This window comes from Anastrepha obliqua, chromosome 5 (assembly GCF_027943255.1).
Source record: "Anastrepha obliqua isolate idAnaObli1 chromosome 5, idAnaObli1_1.0, whole genome shotgun sequence".
NCBI lineage: Eukaryota > Metazoa > Arthropoda > Insecta > Diptera > Tephritidae > Anastrepha > Anastrepha obliqua.
Genome location: NC_072896.1, coordinates 113,841,374 through 113,869,267, shown reverse-complemented (window position 1 = coordinate 113,869,267; position 27,894 = coordinate 113,841,374). Strand labels below are relative to the sequence as shown.

At 35.4% G+C, this 27,894-nt stretch overlaps 1 protein-coding gene across 6 annotated transcripts in view; it reads left to right on the top strand.

The window, feature by feature from the left end:
- LOC129246841 (protein cappuccino) overlaps nt 1–27,894 on the top strand; it is a 173,226-nt gene that overhangs the window by 99,054 nt on the left and 46,278 nt on the right. For 3 of the 6 annotated variants that reach the window (XM_054885500.1, XM_054885498.1, XM_054885496.1), the window contains 2 exons: nt 7,688–8,263; nt 19,324–19,842. In XM_054885500.1, coding sequence (XP_054741475.1) covers nt 7,688–8,263; nt 19,324–19,842 — 1,095 coding nt within the window. Of the gene's footprint in view, nt 1–7,531; nt 8,264–19,323; nt 19,843–27,894 lie in introns of all 6 variants that reach the window. The other 3 variants (XM_054885499.1, XM_054885494.1, XM_054885497.1) reach the window with 1 other exon arrangement.

Genomic DNA, 27,894 nt, shown 5'->3' with positions numbered 1-27,894 from the left:
GTTGAAATACTTTATAACTATTTGTAGTTTTCACTAATTAGCCGAATTTGTATATTTTAAAACATATACGAGTACTATGTATAGATTTTTTTGAAACGGTACTTGAGCAGTGAGTAGCTGGTAGTGAATAGATGTGTGTATGCGTACTATGATCAAATTGTCATCCCATTTTTTAAGATAATATTCAATAAGAAATTAACCGTATAAATGAAAAAAAGTTTATAAATTAACTGATATATGGAAATACATAAAATAATTTAAAATGCAATAAAGTAAACTAAAATAAAACGAAGTGAAGTAAAATAAATTAAAGTAAAGCAAAGTAAAAAAAAATATATGTATACTGCTGTACATGAAATAAATAATATATAAAATAAAATAAAGTTATTAAAAAAATTAGAAATAAAATAAAGTAAAGTGAAAATTACAAAATTACAAAAAACAAATTAAGTAAAGTTTATAAAATAACTAAAAAAAGTGAATATGAAATAAAATAAATTAAAAAAAATTAAATCTACAATAAAATAAACTAAAAATTATAAGAAAAATAAAATAGGTAAAAATGAAATAAATTAAAAATGAAAAGAAGTATTACTGTATTATTATGAAATAAAATAAAGTAAAATTAATTTTTAAAAATAAATTGAAAATAAAATGAAGTAAAATAAATAAAAATAAATTTTCGTTAAAATGCAATAAAATGAAGTAAAATTAGTAAGTAAAATAATAAATTAAAAATAAAATAAAATAAAGTAAAGTGAAGCAAATTAAAGTAAAACAAAATTAAGTAAAGTAGATAAAATAAATAAAAACAAAAATAAATATGAAGTAACATAAAGTAAAATTAATTAAATAATTAATCAACTAAAAATAAAATAAAGTAAAATAAATTAAAAAATAGTAAAATAAAATTAAGTGAAGTAAATTAAAGTAAAATAAAATAAAGTAAAAATAATAAAAAAATAGAAAACATTGAAATAAATTAAGTAAAAATAAAAACAAAACTAAAATAAGTTAAAATAAATTAAAAATAAAATAAAGTAAAGTTAGCAAGCAAAAAAATAAGTTTGAAATAATATAAAAAGAAATTAAGTAAATTTAAGTGAAACAAAATAAAGTAATGCACACAAAATAAAAAAAAAAAAACAAAAATAAATATTAAATACGAAATAAAATTGTGTAAAATTCATTAAAAAAATATAATAAAATAGAGAGAAATAAAAATTAAAATAAAAATAAAATAAAGTAAAGTTAGGCGGCCGCCGTTGCCGAATGGGTTGGTGCGTGATTACCATTCGGAATTCACAGAGAGAACGTAGGTCCGAATCTTGGTGAAAGACCAAAATGAAAAAAAGTTTTTACTAATAGCGGTCGCCCCTCGGCAGGCAATGGCAAACCTCCAAGAGTATTTCCACCATGAAAAAGCTCCTCATAAAAATATCTGCCGTTCGGAGTCGGCTTGAAACCGTAGGTCCCTCCATTTGAGGAACAACATCAAGACGCACGCCACAAATAGGAGGAGGAGCTCGGCCAAACACATAAAAAGGGTGTACGCGCCAATTATATATATAATATATAAAGTTAGCAAGTAAAAAAAAAAATAAGTTTAAAATAAAATAAAGTGAAATGAAGTAAATTAAAGAGAATCAAAATAAAGTAAAGTACGTTAAGTAAATAAAAACAAAAATAAATAGTAAATACGAAATAAAATTGTGTAAAATTCATAAAAAACATATACGTAATAGAATAAAATAAACAAAAAATTAAAAGTGTAAATAAAAATAAAATACATTAAAATAAAATGAGGGAAATTTAGTACGAAAAAAATTTAATAAACTTTAAATAAAATCAATTAAAAATAAAAATAAAATTAAGTAAAATTCAACCAATAAAGTAAAGTCAACTAAAGTAAATTAAATGAAGTAAATTAAAGTAAAATTCAACTAATAAAGTAAAGTCAACTAAAGTAAATTAAATAAAGTAAGTTAGAGTAAAATTTAATTAATTAAAGTACAGAAAAACTAAAGTAAAGTAAAATAAACTAAATTCAATTACATTAAATAAATTGATAAAATAAAGTTAAAATTCAGATAAGATAAAATAAAATAAGAAGAAAAATGAAAGGAAAGAAAAACTTGAAATATCGTAAATCTGTAATAAATTAATTAAAATGAGTTGTTAAAATGAATTGTATTGGAAACCATACAAGAAAACCTAAAATAAATTATATATGTACACATAATTTAAAACGAAGGCCCTAAATCTATAAAAATAATTAAGATAAAACGAAGTGGAATAAAGAAATACGACTTGAGAACTAAATAAAATTGAAACAAAATAAAAACAAAAACAAAAAGAAGCTTCATACAAAATCAAAAAATAAATTGATGTGGAATAAATTATAACCATATGAAATTAATTTTAAATTTGTGTAATAATAAATTTTATGTTAATTTATTTAATTTGAAATAAATTTTAAATAATTTTAAATTAAATTTTAAATAATTTTAAATTAAATTTTAAAAACTTTTAAATTAAATTTTAAATAATTTAATTTTAAATAATTTTAAATTTAATTAAATTTATTTAAATAATTTTTTAGATAATTTTAAGTGTAATTAAATTTATTTAAAATAAATTTTAAATTATTATAATTTTAAATAATTTAAAATTTATTTTAAATAAATTTATATTATTATAATTTTAAATAATTTAAAATTTATTTAAAAATAAAATTTATGTTCCCAGAAAATTTCGAAATAAAACTAATACGAAATAAATGAAAGAAAATCAGCCACATCACTTTGCACCCAATCGCCCAGTCAGAACGCAAACTTGCCACGCTTGTCAGACCACTTTCCATTCAGTTATTTTTCAATGCTTCATCACAATCCCCTTCCGCACTCAGCTTCTGCCATAACCTTCAACTCCACCTTCTACGCCATTATTTGTACATACCTATCTACCATACATACAAACAACTAGTCTAAATGTTTAGTTGCCGCTAATTCCGATTTGGTCATTTTGCTGCCATGTCATGTTGCACGCAACCTCCTCCACAGTTCAGCGACTCCGCAGTACAAATTCCAGTTCCAAGCGAGTAACCACAAACAGTCTGCAAGCGCGCCTATGCATGCATACATATCTATGTTAATATATACATAAATATATATACATATGTATGTATGTAGGTATTGTTTTACATGTAGTGCTCGAGCGTGTCCCTTAACCTAGCAAAGCAGAAAATGAACCAGCATGAAGCGGCGCAACCTCATTTTTTACGGTATTTGCGCATGGAAATCAAAGAAATATATAATGCAGCTACTTTGCCACAAATATAGCGTTTTTAGCAACAAAAAGTCCTACTTTAATTCTACACATGACCTTCGCCTACCAGCCTACGACCTTAACATGCTTCCGGTAATTTTTCGATGCTTTGCATATTTTAGAATTTTCCTCTCAAATCATGCAATTTATATTTTATATATTTATGTATTTCACAATAATTGTTTGTGTTATTAATTTTAATTTTAAATCATTGGTTCTTAACCGGCTAAATTTACTTCTACGGCCTTTTCTTGCTTTCATTCCCTGTGCTGCTTTTTTATTATATTTCCAGTCTTCTCTTCTCTCTCTCTCTCTCTCTCTCTCTCTCGTTTGTCTTCGCCCAAAAGAGCACTGGAAGTGTGTTTTTAAATTCTTTGGTTCGCATTATCTTCCGGCATCTGACTTTTGTTTACAAAGCCACTGTTGGCTTTTTTTTTGTGTCTGTCTCTGAAAGCCTTTAATTGTCATGTGTAGGCTGTGCTGGAAGACAATACAAAAAACAAAAAACAAAAACAAAAAAAAATAATATTTACAGAACGTAAAGTATGACTTTGCCAAGAAAGGCACCCATAAATTGGCTGCTTATTAAAAGTTTGATGTCATAAATTTTGTACTTTAATTGTTTATGCCAAGCAGATGGTGGGAAGATTGATTATGAACGCGCAAGTATTCAAAAACTTCGAGCTGAATTTTTAGCGAACGGAATGCTCGGTTTATTGACGTAACTAATGGTGACTAAAAATAAATCATGAGTATCAGCCTTGCAATATCAAGTGCAGTAAACTTGGAATGTGAAGTTCAAACGGAAGTAGAGCTACTCACTCCAACTCTCCTCATGGTGAGTAAATACGACCATCTCTCCAAGTTTTATTGATAAGCATGGTAAATACAATTCAGAAGGTGCGGTCAATATCAGACCGTTAACCGGCTCTCAGCAAATTTGAAAGAATCAGCTGATTAGCTGAAGTAACTGAGGTCATGACAACGGTTTGCTTACGAGCTGAGACTTCCGTATATCACACGAAAAAAATGAACGCAGTCCAAACTCAGGCTACTTCGTTAACCTCTGAACAACGATTGATTAGATGATTGTGTGAAAGCGTGGAACATGAGTGGGCAGAGTTTTGCTGCTGAGTCCTCGATGATGTGGCACCTAAATACTCGCTCAATGTCGTTTTTCATCATAGCTGAAATCGAAACCTGGTATTCAATCATTCTTGTTTGAAATATGGCATCTTTGGGGTTCTCCTAACGATTATTTAAAATTATTTTTCGATTTTAGTAGAAATTGCGCATCCATGCCAATTGCCTCCGCTTTGTAAATCGAAAGCATTTTGTATTGCTTGCAGTCTCCTTTGATCTCAAAAACGATGGAAAGGTTGCCTATGCTACTTCGAATAACAGCTGTTGCTGATTGTATAGCCAAAACTTGTTCAAAATGGCTGAAGAGTATTCCTTTCGCCTCAGGCGGCTTCGGAAGTGGCATATTTCACTCATTATTATTAATGTTAAAGGGATGGCGGAGAAATCTGTTTCTAGGATTAAAGCAGCAGGAATGCTCACAAAAAACACTCACGCTCATGCATCAATTCTATTGTCCGCGGAACACTTGCAAAATACATCGAAAACAGACTAACTGGCCCCCAAGATAGATTTGAACAAAAACTATAATATACGAACACCCGACAGAAAGGATTGGCATACCAGAGCCATATCAGTTGAAAGTGGTCACCATATTTATGGCTTAAAGATGGACAATGGCACTAGATCGAGAGTGTACTCGGAACACATATCATCAAACTGCTCCTTTAGACTCCCACACCAGTGCACTGCATTTTACCGTCTTCCAAGCTGAAACTTACGCTATACACAAAGCAGCAAAACCGTCTATAGACTTACCTCCGGCAAACCTTACCATTTTTGTTGTTAATCAGGCAGCGATCAAATCACTGGCCTCAACGCGCATCAATTCGAGATCTGTTAAAGAATGCAGGAGATCACTCTCGCTTATCCAACAATATCCACTCTGGAGTAAAGAGAAATTAAAAAGCGGATGAGTGTGTAAGGAAAAGCTCTGAGCTTGACCTTGAGCGAGTAGTACAGGACATAAGCGTTCCTCTAAACGAACTAAACACAGCGATCGACTTGAACGTAATCGCGGAAACCAATAGAAGGTGGGCTCTGGCAACTAACTGCAGGGTCTCTAAAGCGTTCTGGCAAAAACTGAAGCTTAAAAGGATAAAATTTCTGCTTGCATTCAACAGATCAACTACCTTACAGATGTTATAGCATGTAACTAACTGGGCGATTGGCTCGTAGCATGAGTGTACCTCACAATAACGTCTGCCGGAGCTATGAAGATGAGGAAGAAATTGAGTCGGAACAACACCTCCTCCGTGGATTTCCTGTACTTCAAAGAAGCCGTGCCAAATATCTTGGCGAATATTTCTTTGAAGACCTGGGAAATTGGCAAATTGCTCACTGGAGTGGTTTAAGCAACGTAGTTAGGGGGATGGAAATCAAAATGCAGGATCACAATTGGCCTTAGGGCTACCAAGTGTCCTGTCTTAGACAAGCAACCAGACTAACTTAACCTAACATAATCTACTATATTACTTCCCTACCACTTACCCAGCTACCCCGAGATGATATCACTAAAGTCATCAATTTCAAAAAGAAGTTCAGAATTGAACTGGGCGATAAGTTAAACTGGAGTAAACCTGCATTTGAAAGGAAACTCCAAGAGAGTACCCCGCACTAGTACAGTGATGGCTCGAAGACCCCAGAAGGCATAGGCGGTGGAATTTACTGCGCCAGAACCAAGCATTCTGTACCGATGCATAGCTTTCCAAGCAACTTCCAAGCGGAGATATATCCCATCTGTCTATGTGCAGAAATAAACTTAGACAGAAATTTCCAGAATGAGCGAATTGCCATTCTGAGCGACAGTCAGGCCCTATCGTCCTGTGAAATCAAGTCCTCACGCATTGGCGAGAGGGACTGCGGTCTTGCCCTTAAATAGTTTCCGAGCTTAGGAATGATGAGCTACGGAAATTTGCTCGCACCAAACTATGGAGCTACGCCAGTCAAAATCCTTACAGGCAGGGTGCAACGAAAAGAGATTTAAAAAACTCATAATCCTCCCCAAGGATAAACTGCATTCTCACAGTCCACTGCAGACGGCAATGCTTCTTCTCCTATAGCGCGGAGAAGGTTCAGACATCTTGGCCAACTGCAGCCAGAAGAAAGGCACATACGCTCAATCGAACCTAGCTCTATCCTAAGTTTAATAAGGGAACTGTGTCTGGATGAGGTACAGTGATGAGTAGAAGGCACAAAAGGCCATGAGATCGAAGTGCAAACCTCATAAAGAATCTATCTAGCTATCTATGCCTTCCATATGTTTTGAATACCCCGGATGTTTTGCCCCAGATTTCCGTCTCTTTCTACGCTGACGTTATAGTCTATCTGAAGCTCGATTTTTTTTTTTTACTTTTTAATAATTGCTTGCCGAGATTTCATATCCTTTGCATTCGAAGCCTGCTCACTAAAAACTAAATCTTAGTAAATGGCACCTGAATATCGAAATTATGAGCTAAGCTTCCCTACAATTGCAAAATATCGTGAAGCTGTGCAAGGTAAACTCTGTAGTTGGAAGGGTAGCCTTTTTTCATTTAATTTAATTAATTAAATTTATTTTATATGAAAGGATTAGAATCCCATGTGTGTATGTATGTACCTAAGCTTCTGAATGATCTCATCTTTCAAACGATCTTCTGGCTTATCATCCGAGCGTTTACTCCAACCTACGGTTCATGCCGGTGGTAAAAGTTTCATCTGAAATTGATTAGTTTAGAAATATCATAGCTCATTTAGCTTATTGTTACTAATATTTCCTAGAAGTATTTACTCTCCATAAACTATATAAACTCTTATTATAACTCAAATTAAAATTTTAGAAGAAAAAAATTCTCACTCACTACCAACCAAACTGGAAACTGCCATTTCCCATCAGATATTCCTTAACTCAACGCATCCGCATTCCCATTCTGCTGCATCACCACACTTCGCTCTTTGACACAATACTAAGTATTTAGTAGTGAAAGAAATATTTCTCTCTAACATTTGATTCTTTTTATCACCTCACATTTTGGCTGCTGTGGCACAATTTTCCAAAATCGCCTTTTTTACTGCACTGTTGTAGACGCACTGGACGAAGGAGAAGTCTATGATGAGTACAACAACATGCTCGTCTCCGGTCGCCAGTTCAACCGGCAACAGCCACAACAACAACAACAACAAAACTACGATATTGTTCTACTCAAGGAAATGTCAACAAGTTCTGATTCACTCTTTACAGACCCCATTTCACCGCGTAGCATTGGCGAACAGCAGCAACAACAACAACCACTACACCCAGAAGCTGCCAATGAAGTGGATAGAATTTCACGTCCATTCAATCGTTTGGCAGCGCGTGGCCTCAACGATCTACCAACGCTTATCAAAGAACGCCCGATTAGCGAGATCAGCATAACATCAGCCGATACTTCGGGTATACTCTCGCCGACAACAGCACGTGCTGTGCACGAGCTACAACGAAGACATCGCGCCGATAAGGTAGCGCATTTGTCAGTCTCACAAACAACTTACTTAGAATTGGTGCCTGATACAAGTCCGGAAATCGAATCGGATAGTCCGGATGAGCAAATGGCGTTGCAATTGGGCAAGAAATTGGCGCAGGTGCTGAGTAGTAGTGGGAGTAGTGGCAGTGCGGCGACAGTGACGCCGCAAGATGGAACAGCAGCGAACAGCGTAGGTGGCGCGGACCTCTTCAGTAACATAGCGAAGACAAAGAAGATTGAGTTGCATAATTTATCGTCGATGCTGGGAACGGCAGGGAGCGCAACGACAGTGACTGCAACAGAGGAGAAAGCGGGTGAGTGGAACACTTTTTTTTATTTAAATATTAGTGAAATTTTAACAAATTATAATAGCAACACTTGAAAGAAAATTACAATTAATGAGAAGGCGCTCTAAATGTATCATTCATCAAAGAAGAAAAAAAAAATAAAAAAATAAAAAAAAGAAATATAAAAAAATTAAAAAAAATAAAAACGCCAAAATATAAAAAAAAATTTTTAAATTCATAAAAATAAAAAAATTAAAAAAAAACGAGTAAGCCGCATTTATGAGTAAGTGGAGAAATCCCATCAGAGAGTGCATGATGTCACGTTTTTCCGAGTTGTGCAGTATTGCCAACCATTTGCTCTTCGCAATAAATTTAATGCTTTTTTATTCCCAAAATGCGAAAATTTTGAAATTTCGTGTTTGTTTCTTTTTTTAATTTAAAGCTACCGAAACATTAAGTTAAAAAAAACTGTATTATTATGCAAAAAAAGGTTAAAAAAGGCCACTCTGAGAAGATTTTAATGCTAATAAAAATTAGTTGGTTCTTATAAAATTTGATATTTTGAAAGTGTAAATTTAATTTTTTGCTCCTTTTAAGGTTATGCAAGAATATTAAATGTCCCTCTCTCAACTTTTCTTAAGATTGAAGAACTTTTTACACATTTAAAAGAAGTTTGAATTTACTGAATGCGGATTAAAACCATAGAGGTGTAATCGTTTCTTCCGGCCATCAATCCTTAGTGGGATATAGGACATCAAGAGGTGTATTCATTGTAAAAATAAGCCACAAAATACCAGAAAATACTGAAAAAACTATAACTACTTTTTTACAAACAGAGTACCTTATCTAGTTACATAACCTCAAATAATGCAAATAAGTCGTTCCCTTAACAAAAGAGTCTCGTTTAATTAAAAAAACTCATAAATTAAATTATACATAAGCAAAACACATCTATTTAAAAAAACGCACATTCTAAAGACAATTTGTCATGCATACAAAGTTCTTTAAGTACTTCTATAAAAATTTGGTGTTTATTTTCTTTAAATGAGCATTTTAGTGCGTTTTTATATCCAAAGCTAGGGAACACTGCAATAGCAAGAGAGAGATTTGACTGCCAAAAGCAGAAGAACACCAACAACAACTGCAAACACGAGCAATACTACCAGATGTTAAAAAAAAGTAAAGCTAAATAAAACTGGGGAAGTTATTTAACTAATTATTAAAAAATGTATATTTTACAAAATTATAAACATTACATTTTAATTAGAACAGACTAGAAAAATGTCATGAAGAAAGAACTAAAACTCCGAGACTAAATAACAAAAACAAAAAAATGCTAAACCAAGTTACGAAAATGGTAATCTGGCCATACTGGTGCTAAAACCACGTAACTCATTGTCGAATTCGCTGAGCGCAAAGTAACGGGACCACGGCGCCATCTCATTATTCTTTCCATCATGGAGAAATCCCCTTGGGTTCGTCAGAGCAGTGCGACACATTGCAAACTTTTGACTATTTATTTATTTTTGATTTTTTTTTTCCTATTATATAAAAATATATGTAAGTAAAAAAAAAAACAAAAACCACATAGCTTAGTATTGCAAACTTTTTAGACAATTTTAAAAAATTCAACAAATTTTTCACAAAAACCTTAAACTTTTTAGTCAGAATTTCTAAAGATTTATTGAAAAATCCTGTGTAGACCAATTTTCTAACCATTAAATTTGTTATAATACTGTGCCAGCTTAAAGTAACTGAGAATTCGCTAAAATTTGATTTTGAAATTTTTGGTGTTACGGTGTTATGCATTTTCTTCCGTCTAACGATGCTCGCCACCAAAAAAAAAAATTTCGAAAATCAACGCGATTTTTGTGACACTTCAAACATACGCTTTATTATACCAAAATTTAACTGGCTATAAAACTGCTTACTTGAAATTTTTTTTAAATTTTGATTAAAAAATTTTAAATTTAGGTTAGGTTATAGTGGTAGTCGTTTTGCACGACCAAATCACTTAGACCTTACAGGTCCGTTGTGATACCACTGTGCTGCACGGGAACCCCATTTACCTTCCTTCGTGGAACCATTTCGTGGCTCTTATGAAGCGTAGAATTGATCCCTCACGCCAGACTGCTCTGTAAGAGAATTAAAAAAATTAAACACTAATATCATTTAAGGCTGCCCGGCATTCCTGTTCAACCTTCGATCTGAGTATAACCGCATTCATTGATTTGATGGCCGCTTGGCTATCCGAAAATTCTAAATTTGGATGAAAAATTGTTCAAGTTTTTAAAATTTTGTGCAAAATTTGTATCTTTAATAATATTGTTTTATTGTAATATAAGCTATATTTTAACAAAAAACCGAAAAAATTAATAAATAGTCAAAGGCAAGCAAGGCTTAGGCCCAACTGAAAGCTCAAGTTTTAGTCAACAGCTGGGTCTATAAGACGAATTATTTTTCTATCGGTAGGTTAGGTGGTGCTAGCTGATCTGTAAAAAGATCTCACTTAGACCCCCTGAGGCATCCATACATATGTATATATACAGTGACTCACAACTTATTTGATGCAGGTAATACTTTTTTAGAAAATAGCAAATGACTCGATGTTTATTAAATTTAATAAAAAAAATGTATTCGACTTGTAATGAGCTGTATGTACTGTTTTCCACTGCAGAAAGAACAATAACAAAAACAAAGCTTGCTGAAAAAATGTAGAAGCAAATAGTTTTCTCATCAAAATATGCTCACAGCTTAAATGATGCAGTGTATTTTATATTTTCTCTGAGAATGCAATAACGATGAAATGTATTTTTCTCTGTTTACCTTAGCATTTTAAGTGATTCTCAAAAATAATTTGTAAAGAAAAGTTGAAAAAATTTAAATTTTTTAAAATGGGAAAACGGGCTTGAAAAAAGGGAAGGCGTTACTCGTCATTATAAAGAGGGCAAAAGCCAACGAAAAATTGCATAAATTGTTGCTTTTCCTCAACTGTCCAGCACATTACAGAAAGGTTTCGCCATGAAAACAGGATAGAAGATAAGGATAGATCTGCGCCAAATAAAATATTTAATGATGTAGATAAGAAGTGGATTGTTCGCAAAGTTAAAGAAAACCCCGATTTAAACGCTCCAAAATGAACGAAAGAAGTCGAAAAATACTTGGACGAGATCTGTAACCCTGAAACTGTTCGTTGAGTTCTGCACGAAGAAAATTTTCATGGAAGGGCTGCCCGAAATAAGCCGTTGATTAATGCTCGTAATAGAAAACAAAGAATAGAGTTTTGCAGACAACATTTGAACGAAAACATTTCGTTCTGGAAGTCCGTTGTTCTCGCGGGTGAAAGCAAATTTAACCTTTTCAGGTCTGATGGGAAGTCCTGCGTGTGAAGAAAACCGAACACCGCGCTTCAACCATAGGGTTATTCCATAGGTGCACTTCAACTTTTTTCCAATAGGGAGGGCGAACGACGCAATATTTTTTATTTTTCGCTTGTCATTTGTAAACTTCATTAGTATACATTTCATCATGGAACGCTACACACTTGAGCAACGATTGCAAATCGTGCAAATTTTTTATGAAAATAATCGTTCTGTTGCTGCTACTTTAAGAGCATTACGGCCATTTTACGGTCCATTTAACAAGCCGTCCCGTTTTGGGGTTATGTGAAGTCATTGGTCTACAGTAACAAGCCGGCGACGATTTGTGAGCTCAGAGCCAATATTGAACGCGAAATTGCTGGAATTTCAGCCGATTTATGCAAAAGAGTGGTCGAAAATTGGGTTCAACGATTGGACTTCGTAAAACGTGCACGCGGTGGTCATGCAAAAGAAATCGAATTTCATACTTAAATGTATATGTTCAAACTCGATAACAAAAAAAAAAATTAGTTAAAAAAGTCAAACCGTTTGTGTTTTATTCAAAAAAGTTCAAAAGTTGAAGCGCTCTTACTGAAAAACCCTATATTTTGCGATCTACAGTTAAACACAGCGGAAGCAGTGTGGTGGTATGGGGTTGGATGCCCTATTCAGGTGCCGGAAATTTAACACTTATCGAAGGAAACATGAATAAAGAGATGTACCTGGATCTGCTAAAAGATAATTTAGTAAAAAGTGCGGATAAAATGGTCATTTGGGATTCGTTTAGGTTCTAGCAAGACAGCGATCCCAAGCATACGTCTGGTATTGTAAAAACTTTGCTCATCTGGAACTGCCCACATGTAGTACAGACACCTGCGCAGAGTTCAGATCTCAACTTATTGAGAATTTGTGTTCAGTGCTGGAAAATAAAATATGAAACCACAATATTTCTAATGCCAACTGATCTGAAACGGGCACTACAGGAAGAATGGAATAAAATTAGTTCCGATTATACAGCAAAACTTGTAGAATCTACGAATTCCCGATTAAAAGCTGTTCTGAATCAAAAAGGATGCCCCATTAGGAATTAGCCGTAATCATGAAATCGAAATACCTGTATTAATGTGTTTATGTTTTTTGAATTCTTTTAATTTAGTGCATCATTTAAGCCGTGACCTCAAAACTGTAACTGAATTATTTTAATTTGCCATATCTTTCTTATGAAGGGACATTTTTTTGTTATTTAACAATAAAAAAATATAAAATTTTTTTCTGTAATGGAAATACCATAAAATATATTTGATGTTTCAATAATTTTTTTTTTTTTTGGCTGCATCAAATAAGCTGTGAGTCACTGTATCTGTATAGGTAAATATATGTATGTGCTCGTATACCACACTCTATATGTAGTATGCGACGGCCTTTTAGGCGCACGCCGCTACTATTTACTTACCCATTAACCCAGTGAAAACAAATGTGCCAAAAATATTTACTTTAGTCCCACGTTTTTGTTGCGTGCTACTCACAAAACAATTTCAATCCCGCCTCCATTTAGAGTGGACGTGAGTATGTGACCTCAGTCGATGCTTTTCATTTTGCAGACACATTACGAAAGCCCAACGATACAACCGGGCACACACGTAAAAACGGGGGTATGGAGATGTAAAGTACAAATATATTAAATAAGCATTGCGTTTAACAGCGGTATCAGCTGTTATGCGTGTGTGTGTGTGTGTGTGTCTGCTGTAGCAACAGTGCGACTACTACTTACATACGAAGCGATGTCCTTCGCAAATTGGGAATTACTTAAATAACAATTTGACCAACAAAACCTAGATAAATACACAGCTCCAAAGGCCGGCTAGCTATCGGCTGTGTATTGTACGAGAGGAGGCAAGTAAAGGGATGTGGGAATAATTAAGAGAATAGCTAACAAAAACAAGTTATTTTATAAGCTCAGTAGAGGCATGCCGGCACATGTGTTTGCATTTTAGATGTTTGTCTACACCTCTGAGAATTTCGCAAACATTAAATGCTGGCAGTGTAGGAATTTCTTAGGGAACTCTGACAACTGACAGACTGACAACTGAACTGTAATTCAGTTTTCTTATTGCAATTTCCGCAATTTCTTAATCAAAGTTTAAAGTTTTCGTTAATAGCTTCATTTTAGTGGATTTAAAGTCGAAAAAATTAAATTACGAGGAAAAATACTCTTTTCATTGATCTACTAAATAAAGGCTGGTGGTTCAAGTACCACTCTGGCACTCCCCAAATGGCGCTAAAGCGCCGTTTTGATGTCATTATGAGACCACCAACAGGCAGATATCTACAGCCAACTATCAGAAGAGTTGATATAATGGAGAAGATTGATGGGATTTAGGTTGACGCACTGCCACAGGCTGTCGAAGAAAGGAGCAACCAATGACCTATATGCGCCGGTGATGCTCAGCCATGACTAAGAGGGAAACGGTCCGGATAGCAATTTTTTTTTTAATTTCAGTCGGCATATAACTGACTGATGAAACTAAAGTTTTCTACTATGCTGAGATTCTGTGAAAAAAACAATGCTTTAGAGAAAAGTTCTTCGTGAATATTTTGATTTTCTTCTACAGCCTGCGTCAGAAGAAAAGAACCGGTTTTTTTCTTGTAACTTCAAGATATATTTCGTTCTGCTTTTCACTGCGTAATAGTCCCACTCAGGGGCTACGACGCCAGCGCTAACCCAGGTTAGTGTCCTTTGAGACTTTCCCCGTAAACGCAACCAAACAAAAATGAGTGAAAAGTATGCGAAGCGTTTCGCGGCGGTATTTTTATGCACGCATTCGAAAGGACCGAAATTATCTTACGCCGCGGCTGCAAAAGTAATTAAAAATCGAAAAAGTTTGTTGTGATGTGGAATCAGCGGTATAAGTTGTACAAAATTGTTTATGACTTTTCCAAGCGCGGCTTGAAGCGAGTGACGACAAAAAAACAGGATAAAGTGATCGTCCAACCTTTTTAAGTGGGACCCTTCTTTGAGACTACGCCAAACACGATCAATTCTTGCTAAAAAGGGAATAGATGTGAGTATCAACACCATCGAACGTCGACTGAAGGAGGCAAATATATCCTACCATCCCACATCATCAAAACCACTGCTCTTGAGAATCAACAAAACAAGAAAATAGCGTCAAAGTATTGGACTGGCCTTCCCAGTCCTCAGACGCCAACCCCATTGAAAATGTGTGGATAACTATGCCAACACATCTTGCCGGAAGGCCAGTCCATAATTCAGAACAACTCGTGCGTCAAGTTCGCAAAATTTGGCCCTCTTTGTCGACGAGCTACGCAAAAGCTTGTTGAAAGCATGCCAGGATATACTCGACAATGATGGAGGCTCCGCGGCTTACTTTCATGTAAAAAAAAAATTGAATATATATCTTTTATGCTTCATGAATAATCGCGGTTCCTTTTTTCTGACACACACTGTATATTCCCATTTTCCTAATACGTACACAAACAAAATTGTATTTACTCATTCTCGATCGCAGCGGTAGTGCCTCAATTTCAGAATGTATATATTTATTTTTTTTATGTAATTTTAATATGCCAATGCCACTTAGTAGGCTAATATTGTGCAAATACATTATTTATTAAATATTCAACTGAAATTCCGAATTAAATCCAGCCATAAGTAAGATTTTTGTAAATATTTCTATTCCTGCGCCATCTAGCGGATTTTTTTTTTTTCAAAAAAAATTGATTGGATATTTTATAGTTTTCCTCATCATCAGCATCATCCTTTCCTTTATCTCCCATTGTCTAGCCAACCGGACGATCACTGTTTGCTGTGAAAGGCCTTTAGATATGAAAGTTAGATTTTTATAAAAATTGTGAACAAAGAGTTGGAAATTTTTATGTATTTTTTTTTTTAATTTGTTAATTTGGCGCTTTGAGTTGTATGGTTTTTGTTGTGGAATACACTGCTCTTTAGTAAAAACATATAAAAAGAAAACTTCATAAAAACATAAATGTAAAACTTGGTAATTTGTCGCGGCTCTATTTTTTTGTGCACAGGTGTACGTGAGATATTATAATCGTTAAGGTAGCCTTACTTCACAATTTTTTTGTCATTCTAATGGTCTATTTTTTTTGTGAATATGAGCCACGCAAGTAAGTAAGTTGAGATATTGTTTATAAAGTTAAAGAGGCATTGCTTTAAATGGGAAATAAGATTACACGCTAACTTTACAGAAAAGTTGTTCTTTTAAGTTTTTAATTTATATTCTCTTCTATTTTAAATTTCTATTTTTTTAATTTTTTTTTTAGTGTTATTATTATTATTTTCTTTATTTTTTAAATTTTTTTTGAAGGCATGTTTCGCTTGAATTTTTATGAAATGTTAAAATTTTACTAATCCTTTAAAATTATGAAGGCTGACCACATTAAGAGTTTGCTTAAATGTAATATAGAATAAGAGTACACTTTAACTTTACAGAGAAGTTTTCTTAATTTCATTTTAATTTTTTTTTTAATTTATTTTTTTTTAATTTTTTATTTTAATTTTTTTAATATTTTTGGTTTTTTTATTTATTTATTTTTTTTTTTATTATTATTTTTTTTTGTTTCTTTTTCTTTTTTTATATTTGCATATTAATTTACCTTTTTTAAATTCTTTTTTTTTCAAAATGTGAAAGTTTGCTTGAATTTTTATAAAATTTTAAAATATTTTTAGTTCTTTAAAATTATGAAGCCTGACCAAATTAAGATTTTCTTTAAGTTTGAGAAGTTTTTGTTTTTATTTTATGTTCTCTTCTTTTTTGAATTTTTTTTTTCATTTTCCTTATAATTTTTTTTTACATTTTTGTGCATTTTATATTTATGTTTAATTATCATAGACCAAAAATTTTAAAAATTTCAGGAGTAGTTTGGTTATATGACTGAAAGGGTTACCACCTGTGATTGGGTTACAGCAGAGAATGGTACTAGTCAATAATTCCTAGATCTCAAAACATTGTGCTGATCATATTGTTCGTGCCCTCATTTGATTAGATCCTGCAAGCTTCGAAAATATCAAACACTTGCGTTTAAAAGAGGCACGTGCAGTCTCCCAAACTTAGTGATTTATGTTAAGTTCCTCGGATTAAACGAAATTTGTGGATTTACGCTTGAACAACAAAAAATTATTCGCGGAATATAACGGAACTATTTATATTTTCTTTGATATATTGTGCATTCAACAATCGATTTTATTCGGGTTGTTAAAAAATAAAATGGAATCTTCGAACGCGTATAAGAGGCATATTTTGTATTTTTTTTATAAAAGTGGTAAAAATGCAACAACTGCTGCTGCCGAAATACTGTTCACCGAGATGTGAGTGTAAGGACTGCGCAAAAGTAGTTTTCAAAATTCCGAAGTGGTAACTGCGACGTGGAGGATGCCCCGCGCGTTGGTCGTCGAAATCGTGGAAGCTGAGCCAAATTTGACAGTCGGCATGATAGCTCAGAGGTTAAATTCATCGCATGGAACAGTTAACAGGCACCTGGTTCAGTTGGGAAAGATTTCACAGCTGGGAAAATGGGTTCCGCATAGACTTTCCGTCGCCAACCTTCAGCAGAGTGTGAATGTGTGTTCTCAGCTGCTGTTACGGCTTGAAAATGAAAGTTTTTTGAAACGTATCGTTAATGGTGATGAAAAAAGGGTCCTTTAAAACAATCCTGTTCGCAAACGCCAATGGTTAGATAAAGATGAAACACCAGAAACGACCCCTAGAGATGGCCTTCACACCAAGAAGATTCTTCTGTCTATTTGGTGGGATGTGGCCGGTATTGTTTATTATGAACTTCTGGAACCAAACCAGACGATAACTGCTGATTATTATTCGCATCAGCTATCAAAAAATCAACCGCCTTTAGTAAATAGACGCCAACGCAAGACCTCATACCGCAAGACAAACATTAGGTAAGCTGAACGTGCTCGGATGGGAACTAATGCCGCACCCACCTTGCACCTTGTGATTATTACCTTTTCCGTGGACTTCAATCCCATATGAGTAACAAGAACTACTCGTCAAAAAAAGCTATAAAAAGGGGTATCGGAGCGTATTTTGGTTCCAAGGACAAACAATTTTTTGAGCAGGGAATTAAAAATTTGCCTAAACGTTGGGAAAGCATTGTAAATAATGAAGGAAAATAAATTATTGATTAATAAATAAAGATCTTTTATTATTTAAAAATCTTTTTTATTAATTTTAAAGTCACTTTTAAAAAACGCACGAGCTTATGGACTGACCGATATTTTAGAATTGCAAGCTGCACATCAGCCATGCAAATTTCAAAACTTCTTATAGTTTCTAAAGATGGAGACTAGGAGTCATACTTTGCAGACACTTTCTGAAAGAAACTTGCAAGTAAGTCATGTGCGCAAACTGGTTGGAAAACCATTGGTTTTTCTTCTGGAGTTAATGAAATACCAAAAACTTTTGAGACCTTATTTTAGTTTCATTTCTACCGAAAGCATGTCCTGTTTAAACAAAAAGTTATGAAAGCTATTAAATTCTCTTCTCAACTTCAGAAAATATAAATGATCGATCTCAGATTTGCTTGATTCGAACCTCCTGAAGGCTTTGTTTTTCCTTTTTTTTGTAATTCGGCTATAAAGATATTTCAAAACTCAAACCACTCAAAGCCCGTTGAGCTACTACCGCCATCAAGCTGGTATTTATTAGGCTAACAAGTATTTGTAAAGTATTTTTGAAAACACCTGTGCCGGTTATTTTTGCAAGAAATAAAAAAACTGAATAAAAGAGTTGGTTGTATAGCGGCCAACAAAGCTATTTTCTATTTTAATTGACGGGATATGTATCCTTTTTTTTTAGACAAGTTGACGCTGTATCAATTAATGGCGCTTTATATGTGTGTATGTATGTATTTCTATGAAAATTTTTGAACTTTCCAAACAAAAGCTTTGTCCGCTCATTATGACCTTTTAGCCCAAACGAAAAAGGTATGCAATTTAATGAGTGTTTTTTACACCTTCATCACCATCATCTTCATAAACAGATAATTTACCAAACATTATTGCCCAAGCTATTATTTTAAGCCGTTTTCCTAAAATACACCCGCTAATTTATTGGCCCTAAAAATGTTTATTGCTTTTGTTTTAATTTTAATAGATTATTTTTTTTAATTTTAATTAAATCAAGTTATTTTATATGCAACGCTCGAGCGGAAGCGCCTTTTAGTTAAATATGAAAAAAATTTGTAAAATTAATGATGAAAGTAAACATTAAATTACAAAAAACATAATAATTTTCCAGTAAAAACGCAAACAGAAACCCAATGCTTCAAGCCCTCAATGGCCACGCAAGGAGCGCCAGATTGATAAGTGAGTGAAAAAAATGCAAAGCTGTTAGAGAAAAAAATTTATAGCACGCATTTGGGCGGTATTTGCCGAGGTTATTTATTTTATTATCCTTTTATTGTGTTTATTGGTGAGCTTCATTGCGTATCCATCTTTTTCGTTTTAGTTGCTTTGTTACTGGATTCCATTATTATTATTATTTTTTGCTTTAATTCCCTTTTTCCGGCTCATCGCCGCCTGCCGTCGGAGGAAGCACAAACAATTACAAGAAAATAAGTTCGTCTCATTTTGTTCCAAAAAAAAAAAAACTTAAAAAAAATAATAATAAAATAAATAAATATACTTCTTTTCCTTTTCCCTGTTTCTTTGCACGCCACCTTCGCCAGATGCCGGCACCTTGAACAGCAAACAGTCGCCGCCTTTAACAGAAACTCAATCAACCGTTATAATTTCGTTTAAATCATCACAAACACCTGTTCAGTCTCAACAGCCAGCGCCAGCACCTCCCTCTACACCTCCGCCAGCGACGAATTTGAAACGGGAAACCTCCACCCTCGCTACCCCACACGCCAGTACAACTACGGCAACGACAGCATCGGCATCGGAAGTTGCTGCATTAACGCCCACTACTTTATCCCCGGAATCAGCCACCAATGCCATTACAGCAGCAACACCTTTGACACCCGCCACACCAGCAACGACGCTTAGCAATAATGTGCTGAAAAAAGTTGCTACATTCACGGCTGAGAAGGCAGCAGCAACAGCAGCCAACACTATTAACGCCAATGCCAACGGAAGTGCGAGCACCGCAGGCGTAGCTGGGCATTTAGAGTACATCAGCGGCTGTCGGCGTTTATCTTATGTGCCTGAAAAGTTAAGCTTCGCTGCGTATGAAAAGTTTGAAGGTAAGTACGTGCATGTTTTTCCTCTGCCATCTTTTAGTTGATAGTCGCCGAAACGCATCGAGTTTGTCGCATCAGCGGCGAGTATGAAAGGTTGAAAAAGGATGTTGTTGTCTAGTTGGAACTAGAGCTCCTACAGATACTGCAATGACTTTGTGCGCTACACTTTTGAGTGATTTGATGCGCAAATTTGTAAATTTGTGTAAGTTTTTATTATTCATGCGTTGGTATTTTCCTTTTGTTAACTCCACCAGAGTTGTTACTTTTTGCATCTACGCTTTTGTTTGGCGTTTCTGTTTTTTTTTTTTTGTTCTCTCATATTTGAGTTTTAATTTGAGTTTTTCTTCTTTTAATTTCTTGCTAAATATTGACGAGAATTGTAAGCGGAAATTGTAGTCATGCGATGCAGTCAAGTAGAAAGTTATTGCCACCTCCGTCTCGCCTTCTTGACAATTTTTGGCGGAAATTTGATGCTGCCTGAATGTTTAATGTAGAATTTCGTAATAATATTTGAGGCAAATACCCTTCGATTAGCCTTTGTCGGCGCAGAACGATGTAATTGCGCGAAATATGAACAAAGAAAAGTGTAAAGTTAAATAGGCGGCAATTTAACATGTTGAGCGCCATTTTCTTTTCGTTTTTTGGTGTGTGAGGTGGGGTTCAAAATGCCTTCGTAATTGAGTGCTGTGGCCACTAAAAAAATCCCTCCTCCTCTTTCGGGAAGACTCCCTTCTCGGAACTGCTTTCTGCATTACTTCGGAGGGCTCAGAACGGCATCCATAAGGGGCCGGTTCTGTTCACGGACGTCTGGGTCCACTGTGGGCTCATCTTCTCTGTCTATGAGGCTTTGCTTTGTTGCACTGTCCCGAGGTGCGCCATCATATACACTTGCGCTCACAAAATTAAGTCCTTTTCTTTTTACAATATTCGCAATATTTTTCAAGCTAAATTTGTATAATTTGTTCAGAAGGAAACAAATTTCCAAACTTCATACAAAGCTTACAAAATTAAAAAAAAATTAAAAAAAAAAGTTCATTAAAATTTTTCACTTTTTTTTTGCAACTGAGTGTGCAACTTTGTAATTCGCATTAAAATGTAGGTCTGAACTCGCTCAAAAATCGCCTTGATTTTTGACAAGATTTTTTGCATACGATTTTGATAATTTTCCGCCATATACTATAAAGCACCACCGCTACCTTAGACTTTAGAATAGAGTTTAAGGTAAAGTTTCCTACGCGAAAGAAATGGTATTTGAATTTAGTAGTCAAAGAGAATACAACTGCATTTTACACTGACGGATCCAAGATGGATTGCGGCATCGGCACCGGTGTATATTCGAAAGTCATCGAAACTTCCACGCCTTTTCGCCTGGGGAATTCAAATGGTATCTTTCAAGCAGAAGTTCTCGGGAAAAGGGAAGCTGGCAGGATAATTAAAAACCATCTACAACAACTATCGGAAGTATTTCTTTTTTTCAGTTAGTCAAGCAACCAACTTAGCTTCAAAGTCCCCTATAACCAAAAATAGTCAGAAAATGCAAAAGATGAATATTAATATTTAGCGCGCACGACCGGCATCGCTCTCATCTGGGTACCTGGCCATAGGAACATAGAAGGAAATGAGAAAGGTGGTGAACTGGCAAGACAGGCGTGCATCCTATAACGAATCCGAAGCGAAAGAAAAAGGATGTCCCTATGAAGTGCACTAAATGCAGATCTTCCCGCTATTCCAGAAGCAGGCCGTCGGCAGATGAACTACAAAACTAGCAAAATATCTTAACAAATCCAGAGCTAAGGAGTTGTTAAGGAAACCAAAACGGGCATCTTTATAATTACGTCAACAATAACCAGCCATTTGCCTATCGGAGACCATGGCGAGAAGATGGGGTGGCCGTACAACGATAGATGTAGAAGCTGTTTTCAAGAAGAATCTAAGGAAACAAAAGTCTTTCATTATCTGTGTGTGCTCTACGACATTGAATGCTGGTGGAATTCTCGATGGTTAACTTTAAAGAAATTACAGAAAAGAAAATAGACGCCATAGGCAGATTCATAGCCAAATCTAGATGATTTGACTAATAAGAGGCAGCGGTTCTACAAGTGGCGTGTCAAAATAGCATCTTTAGTGCTAATTCTATCTGTGCTGTGTCACTCAAAGAACACCTCGACCACCGGCACCATCACCATAAAGTACAAAGTCTTGCATCTCAGTGAATTTTGAAACTTTGAAACTTGCACTTTCTTATACTATCTAATATTTAATGGGCTTACAACTGCATTCCCAATATTCTCTAAAAATTCTGAATAAAAATTTGGAAAGTGTTTTTTTTTTTTGTAATTTTTTGATAAATACGAGGCGTGTTTTCAAAGTAAGTACCGTTTTTAAATTACGACGCCACAGCGCTGCGGTCGCCGTTTAGCGCAGCGCGTCGGTAGCTACATCTGTTGGGAAGCCACAGACGCCATTACGGAACCATCGGATCGAGTCAACATCTGTTTGTGGGATTTTAAAATGCCTCCACCTATTGAGAATCCCGCCGATTTTGAAATGCGTGCTGTAATACGGTTTCTCTGTCCTCAAGACTTCAAATCAGTTGACACTCATCACGAAATCAGTGAAGTGTATGATGAAAACATTATGAGTGATGGAATCGTGTAGAAATAAGTTAGGACCTTTAAAGATGGCCGCACAAACATTCATGATGAGGAACGTAGTGGGAGACCTCCAGTCATTACCGATGTAGTGATTCAAAAAGTTGACTGTAAAGTGAAAGAGAACAGACGATTCAGAATTTCGTCCTTAACTGAAAAGTTTCCTGATGTCTCAAGAAGTGTTATTTACGAAATTGTATCCGAACGTTTAAATTATCGGAAGTTGTGTTCACGCTAGGTGCCAAAAATGTTGACTGATGAGCACAAAAACAACAAACAAAAACTGTGAAGCCCTGGTTGTCTAATCAGGCGGCAATCTTCTTTGAGGATCGCATAAAAAGCTGGTCCCAAGTTACGATAAATGCCTCAATAGTAATGGGAATTATGTAGAAAAGTAGAGTGAAGTATGGCCTTTCAAGTGAATACATTTTTATTGGAAAAAATTTACTTGTTGTTTTTTTATGTCAAAACGGTACTTACTTTGAAAACATGCCTCGTATTTATCCAAAGCTCACCAATCCCACCCATATTTAAGATATTTATAATATTAAATAAATCTCATGTCTTTTCATAAAAATGCTCTAAATAGGGCAGTTGCCTATGACGTTTTGGATTTTTTCAGGGACACCCAAGATACAAACTGTATAATCAATAGGAAGTACATTCTTAAAAAGTCTCGTAATTAGGTTAAAAAGACTACCCCTAGCCCGAAAAATTAAGCTAATAGCGTAGGCAGAAAAATCATCACTGAAATATTTAATATCTCTAAGTGCTAAGTCAGCATACAAATCGTGTGATTCTGTTTTAACAGTAGATTTTTAATCTTAAGATTGTCTAAACACGAAGGTATGAATCCAGATAAGGACTCAGAAGTAAAAGCATTGGGAGGTTGTTATTAGTGAGATATCCTTCCGCCTTTTTACTCAATGAGAGTCCTCTATAAGTTTCCATGAGGCCGGGATAACCCTTTTTAAATTGACAAACCATCACTGCCTTTCGGAATGAGGTGGGAATTTGTTTCCTTAAGTAGATCGAATAGAAAGTTTTTAGTATCTCAGACATGGTTTTATACACATTTTCGATAGCTTTCCTCACGATGATGCCTCACTTTCGACATCCATGAAACCAATATGGAATTGATGGCAGCGCTGCTTTTCTGTTTCATTCGTTACTCTATTGGATCCATTTCGGCCTATTTTTACCACTTTAATAGTAATAAGGGGTTGTTTAATTGATATGTAAAAATAAAACATAAAAATTTAGATTCTTTAGGTTGCACTATTTTTATTCAAAATACGACGCTTAACATTTAATTATTATATTTTAAATTATATAATTTTTCATAAAATGTCCACCATGAATACATCTACAGGCTAGTAATCAGGGAAGCTTGCGAATCACTGAAACACTACAAAGAAATTGGTGCAAAAGTAGCTATCTTTTCAGACAGTCAAGCAGTTATCAAGGCCTTAAACTCCACACACTACTATGCTTTAGATGAAAGAAGATGGAAGCAATTAACTGCATGCACAACAACAAGAAAAGCATGGCCGTCATACAACACCCAGAGAACGAACTACCTGTTAGGATAGTCTCGCTCAAACAGTTCACGTATTATAGGTCACTGGAAGGTAGAGGATCATGCAGCCAGGCTCAACATTCCTTTCAATCCCATCTGCAGAAGCTGTCAAGCGGAGGATGTGAAAGAAAGTCTTTTCCACTGTTTATGCGAATGTCCGGGTTTAGCCAGAACAAGACTTCGCTCATTCGGTAAACCTTTCCTACAGTAAATCAATGAAGAGAATATATACTACTGTGGGCAAAAAGTAAGGTGAATTTATTTGTCAAACTTCGCGGGATTAAAATTTCGCTCTAGTTATTTTTTTCGTGAGTTGGCAGCACTGTTAATAACAACTTTCGTGTGAATGTCATTATCAGTAATATATTTACGCTTGTGTTTATCAAACGACCAAGTGTGCATTTTTCGATTTTTACAATGTCTGATTTGATTGAGCAGAGAAGTGCCATCAAATTTTGTTTGCGGAATGAAATTTCGGCTGCGGAAACGTTTAGCATGTTGCAGAAGGCATTTGGTGATTCGACCATGTCGCAGAAAAATGTTTATAAGTGGTACAAATACTTCAAAGAGGGTCGAGAACGTGTTGATGACTTGGAGCGCTCCGGACGACCATCGACGACCAACAGATGACCAACACGTCAATAAAGTGAAGGAGTTAGTGCTCAAAAATCGTCGGTTGACTGTTAAAGACCTTACTGATATGTTAGGAACATCAGAAGGATCTGTGAAAACCATTTTGAAAGACCATTTGGGTCAAATCTCGTTTGGTACCGAAAACTCTCAATTTCTAGGAAAAAAGTCGTGGCGTTGATGTATGTGAAACAATGCATCATTACGGGAGATGAGACTTGGATTTATGCTTACGACCCTGAAACAACCGACCAATCAAGCGAATATCGTGCTAAAGGCGAGGCCAGACCGAAAAGAGCACGTCAAAGTCGTTCAAAAATAAAGGTCATGATGATTGGAAAAATCGGTGGCATAAGTGTATTTCATCGAGAGGGGATTATTTTGAAGAGGATGAAATTGATTTACAAGAATAAATAAAGATTTTTCATTTTACAACCAAATTCACCTTACTTACAGTAGTAGACATAGAGATGAAAAATTTACTGTTATATTAGGATCTCCCGAAATGGGTCTGACTTAAAATAAAAAAATATTAAAAAAAGACATAACACGAGAATCGTGGTAATAAATCGGCGCTAGTCGCTAATTAAGACTATTTAGTATTGTAGAAATACTCAACCACTTCAACAACAACAATAAAAACGTTTACAGGCTGTCATACGAGAATTAAACTTTTCAAAGGCTCGCTCAAAAAGTATGGTATGGAGTTCAGCAATCCCGAACCCAATGTTGTGTTTGAGCTCAGGAATCGTTGTTGACTTATTCACATAGACTTTACTTCAAAAAAAAAAAAAAACATTAAAATTGTTCCATATTTTATTTTAAAACAACACCTAGGCGTGTCTTTTGAATGACCCTTTAGTACTGAAGAATGTATCAATTTTCCCTTTTCCACTATTCCAAACACAAAAGTGTAAACAAAATGTTGTAGCCTTTAGGTTAGGTTAAATGGCTGCCCTAGCTTGGGGCCCACTTCGACAAATATTCAAAATTCGCCCGTTGTGATACCATACATGGGAAAGGAGAGAGGAGAAAGGAAGGAAGAAAGAGCCTTGGGATTAGAGGAAGATGACCATGCATTTACGACGACGCCGACGGTGGCTGATTTACGTTCGTAATTAGCCGATGAACTTCACCAGATGTGTGATATTTAAACCCGTTATGTCCGCAGGCGTAACGAAAAAATGAGAGCCCAGATGTCGAAATCTTTACCAGACGAGAGCAGAAATGATTCCCCCTCGTCCTCAAGTCGCACCGCATGTACACCTAACGGACAATGCCCGGTAAGGATACGCACCAAATTCGAGAGCTGGGGCTTTGTTAGCCTTAGGAGATCCCTCGAGCGTCCCCGATCTACTCGTGGCCAGATGGATCTCGCGACCTTGCACGTGTGCGCACTAGCCCAGCACTCGCTGAGTGGACTCGAGGCCCATCTTTCCAGGAGTAGACCATAGGTGCTTAAGGGACCCCCAATCCTCTCATTTCGCGACGAAACCGTGTCCAAAGTTTCCTGTCTAGCCAGCTCATCAGCCCAGCAGTTTCCCTCTATGCCGCTGTGACCTGGAACCCAAATGAGTCTAATGTCGAAGTATTCGGATGCAATCGAGAGTTTTAGCCTTTGCAATACATTTAATTCCGAAGTTAATTCCTAAATTAGAAGAACCACTTTGTTTTTTTAATTGGCTCAAATGTGACCACAAACTTTTTGCAGTGCGATATTAGAGCAAGCAATGAACTTGTGGTCCTCATTATTCCGGCTTAGTACGAAACGAGGTCAGCGATTAACTTTCGTTTCCCCTACAACCGGTTCTTCTTTACCGTAACGACGTTGAATATAAATCCAGCCAAGGACTGCCAATTCGGCAACATGCCCCAAGAATTTCTGGGCAATGCCTTATGTCATTATGTCAGCAACAACAAAAACTACTACTTTTCCAAATGGAATGTAACAACCACATCCTGAGACACCACCTGAAACAAGAGGGACTTTTTATTTGGGGAATTTCAACCAAATAAGTCTGTTTCCTGATACAAAAGGCTATTTTTTTTTTTTTTTTTTGAGGCAGATGAAACACCTGAACCTACATATATTGAGTGAACGTACGCCTCTGGTCAAGAGGGATGAAAAAACTTCAAACTATATGGCGAGCATTCGTTACCCGAAAGAAAACATCCAACAGCCTAAAGAAAAATATATAGGGTGTTTTTTTAGAGGTTAGGTTTTCAAGATGAAATAAAACGTATATAATTTAATGTTATGGCCAAGAATTTAGCTTTATTATAAAGATAAGGGTTTGCCATTATGTTTTAAAAATGATTTCGGGCAAGTGGCCACCGCGGCTGGCTCGAATAAATTCCAGCCGAGAGGCCCAATTTTCGACCACTTTTTACAGCAATTGGGGCCGTATGTCAGCAATAACGCGCCGAATATTCTCTTCCAAGACGTCAATCGTCTCGGGCTTATCTGCGTAGACAAGCGACTTCACATAGCCCCACAAGAAATAGTCCAGCGGTGTTATATCGCACGATCTTGGAGGCCACGCCACAGGTCCACGGCGCGAGATAATGCGCTCACCAAAAGTTTCCTTCAATAAATCGATTGTTGCGTTGGCTGTATGGCATGTAGCGCCGTCTTGTTGGAACCAAAGGTCGTCCACATCAACATCGTCCAATTCAGGCACGAAAAAGTCATTAATCATGGCTCTATAGCGCTCTCCATTGACTGTAACATTATGGCCGGCTTCATTTTTAAAGAAATATGGACCAATGATTCCCTCTGCCCATAGAGCACACCAAACAGTGACTTTTTGAGGATGTAACGGCGTCTCAGCAATGGCTTGTGGATTATGTTCACTCCAAATGCGACAATTTAGCTTATTGACATACCCATTCAACCAAAAGTGAGCTTCATCGCTGAACAAAATTTTCTTGCGATGCGTCGCGTGAACCGAACCATTATTTTCGTAATAAATTTGCACGATTTGCAAACGTTGTTCAGGTGTAAGTCTATTCATTATGAAATGGCAAACCAAACTGAGCATAAATCAAGGGACAGCTTTTAAAAAGACCATCTACGAAAAAAGTAGTGCCAACTTGAAAACCTAACCTCTAAAAAAAACACCCTTTATAAAAAACAACGTCATTGCGAAGGATGCTTTAAAAGCTAAAAGGTGTTTTCTTTCATGTAAAAAAAAT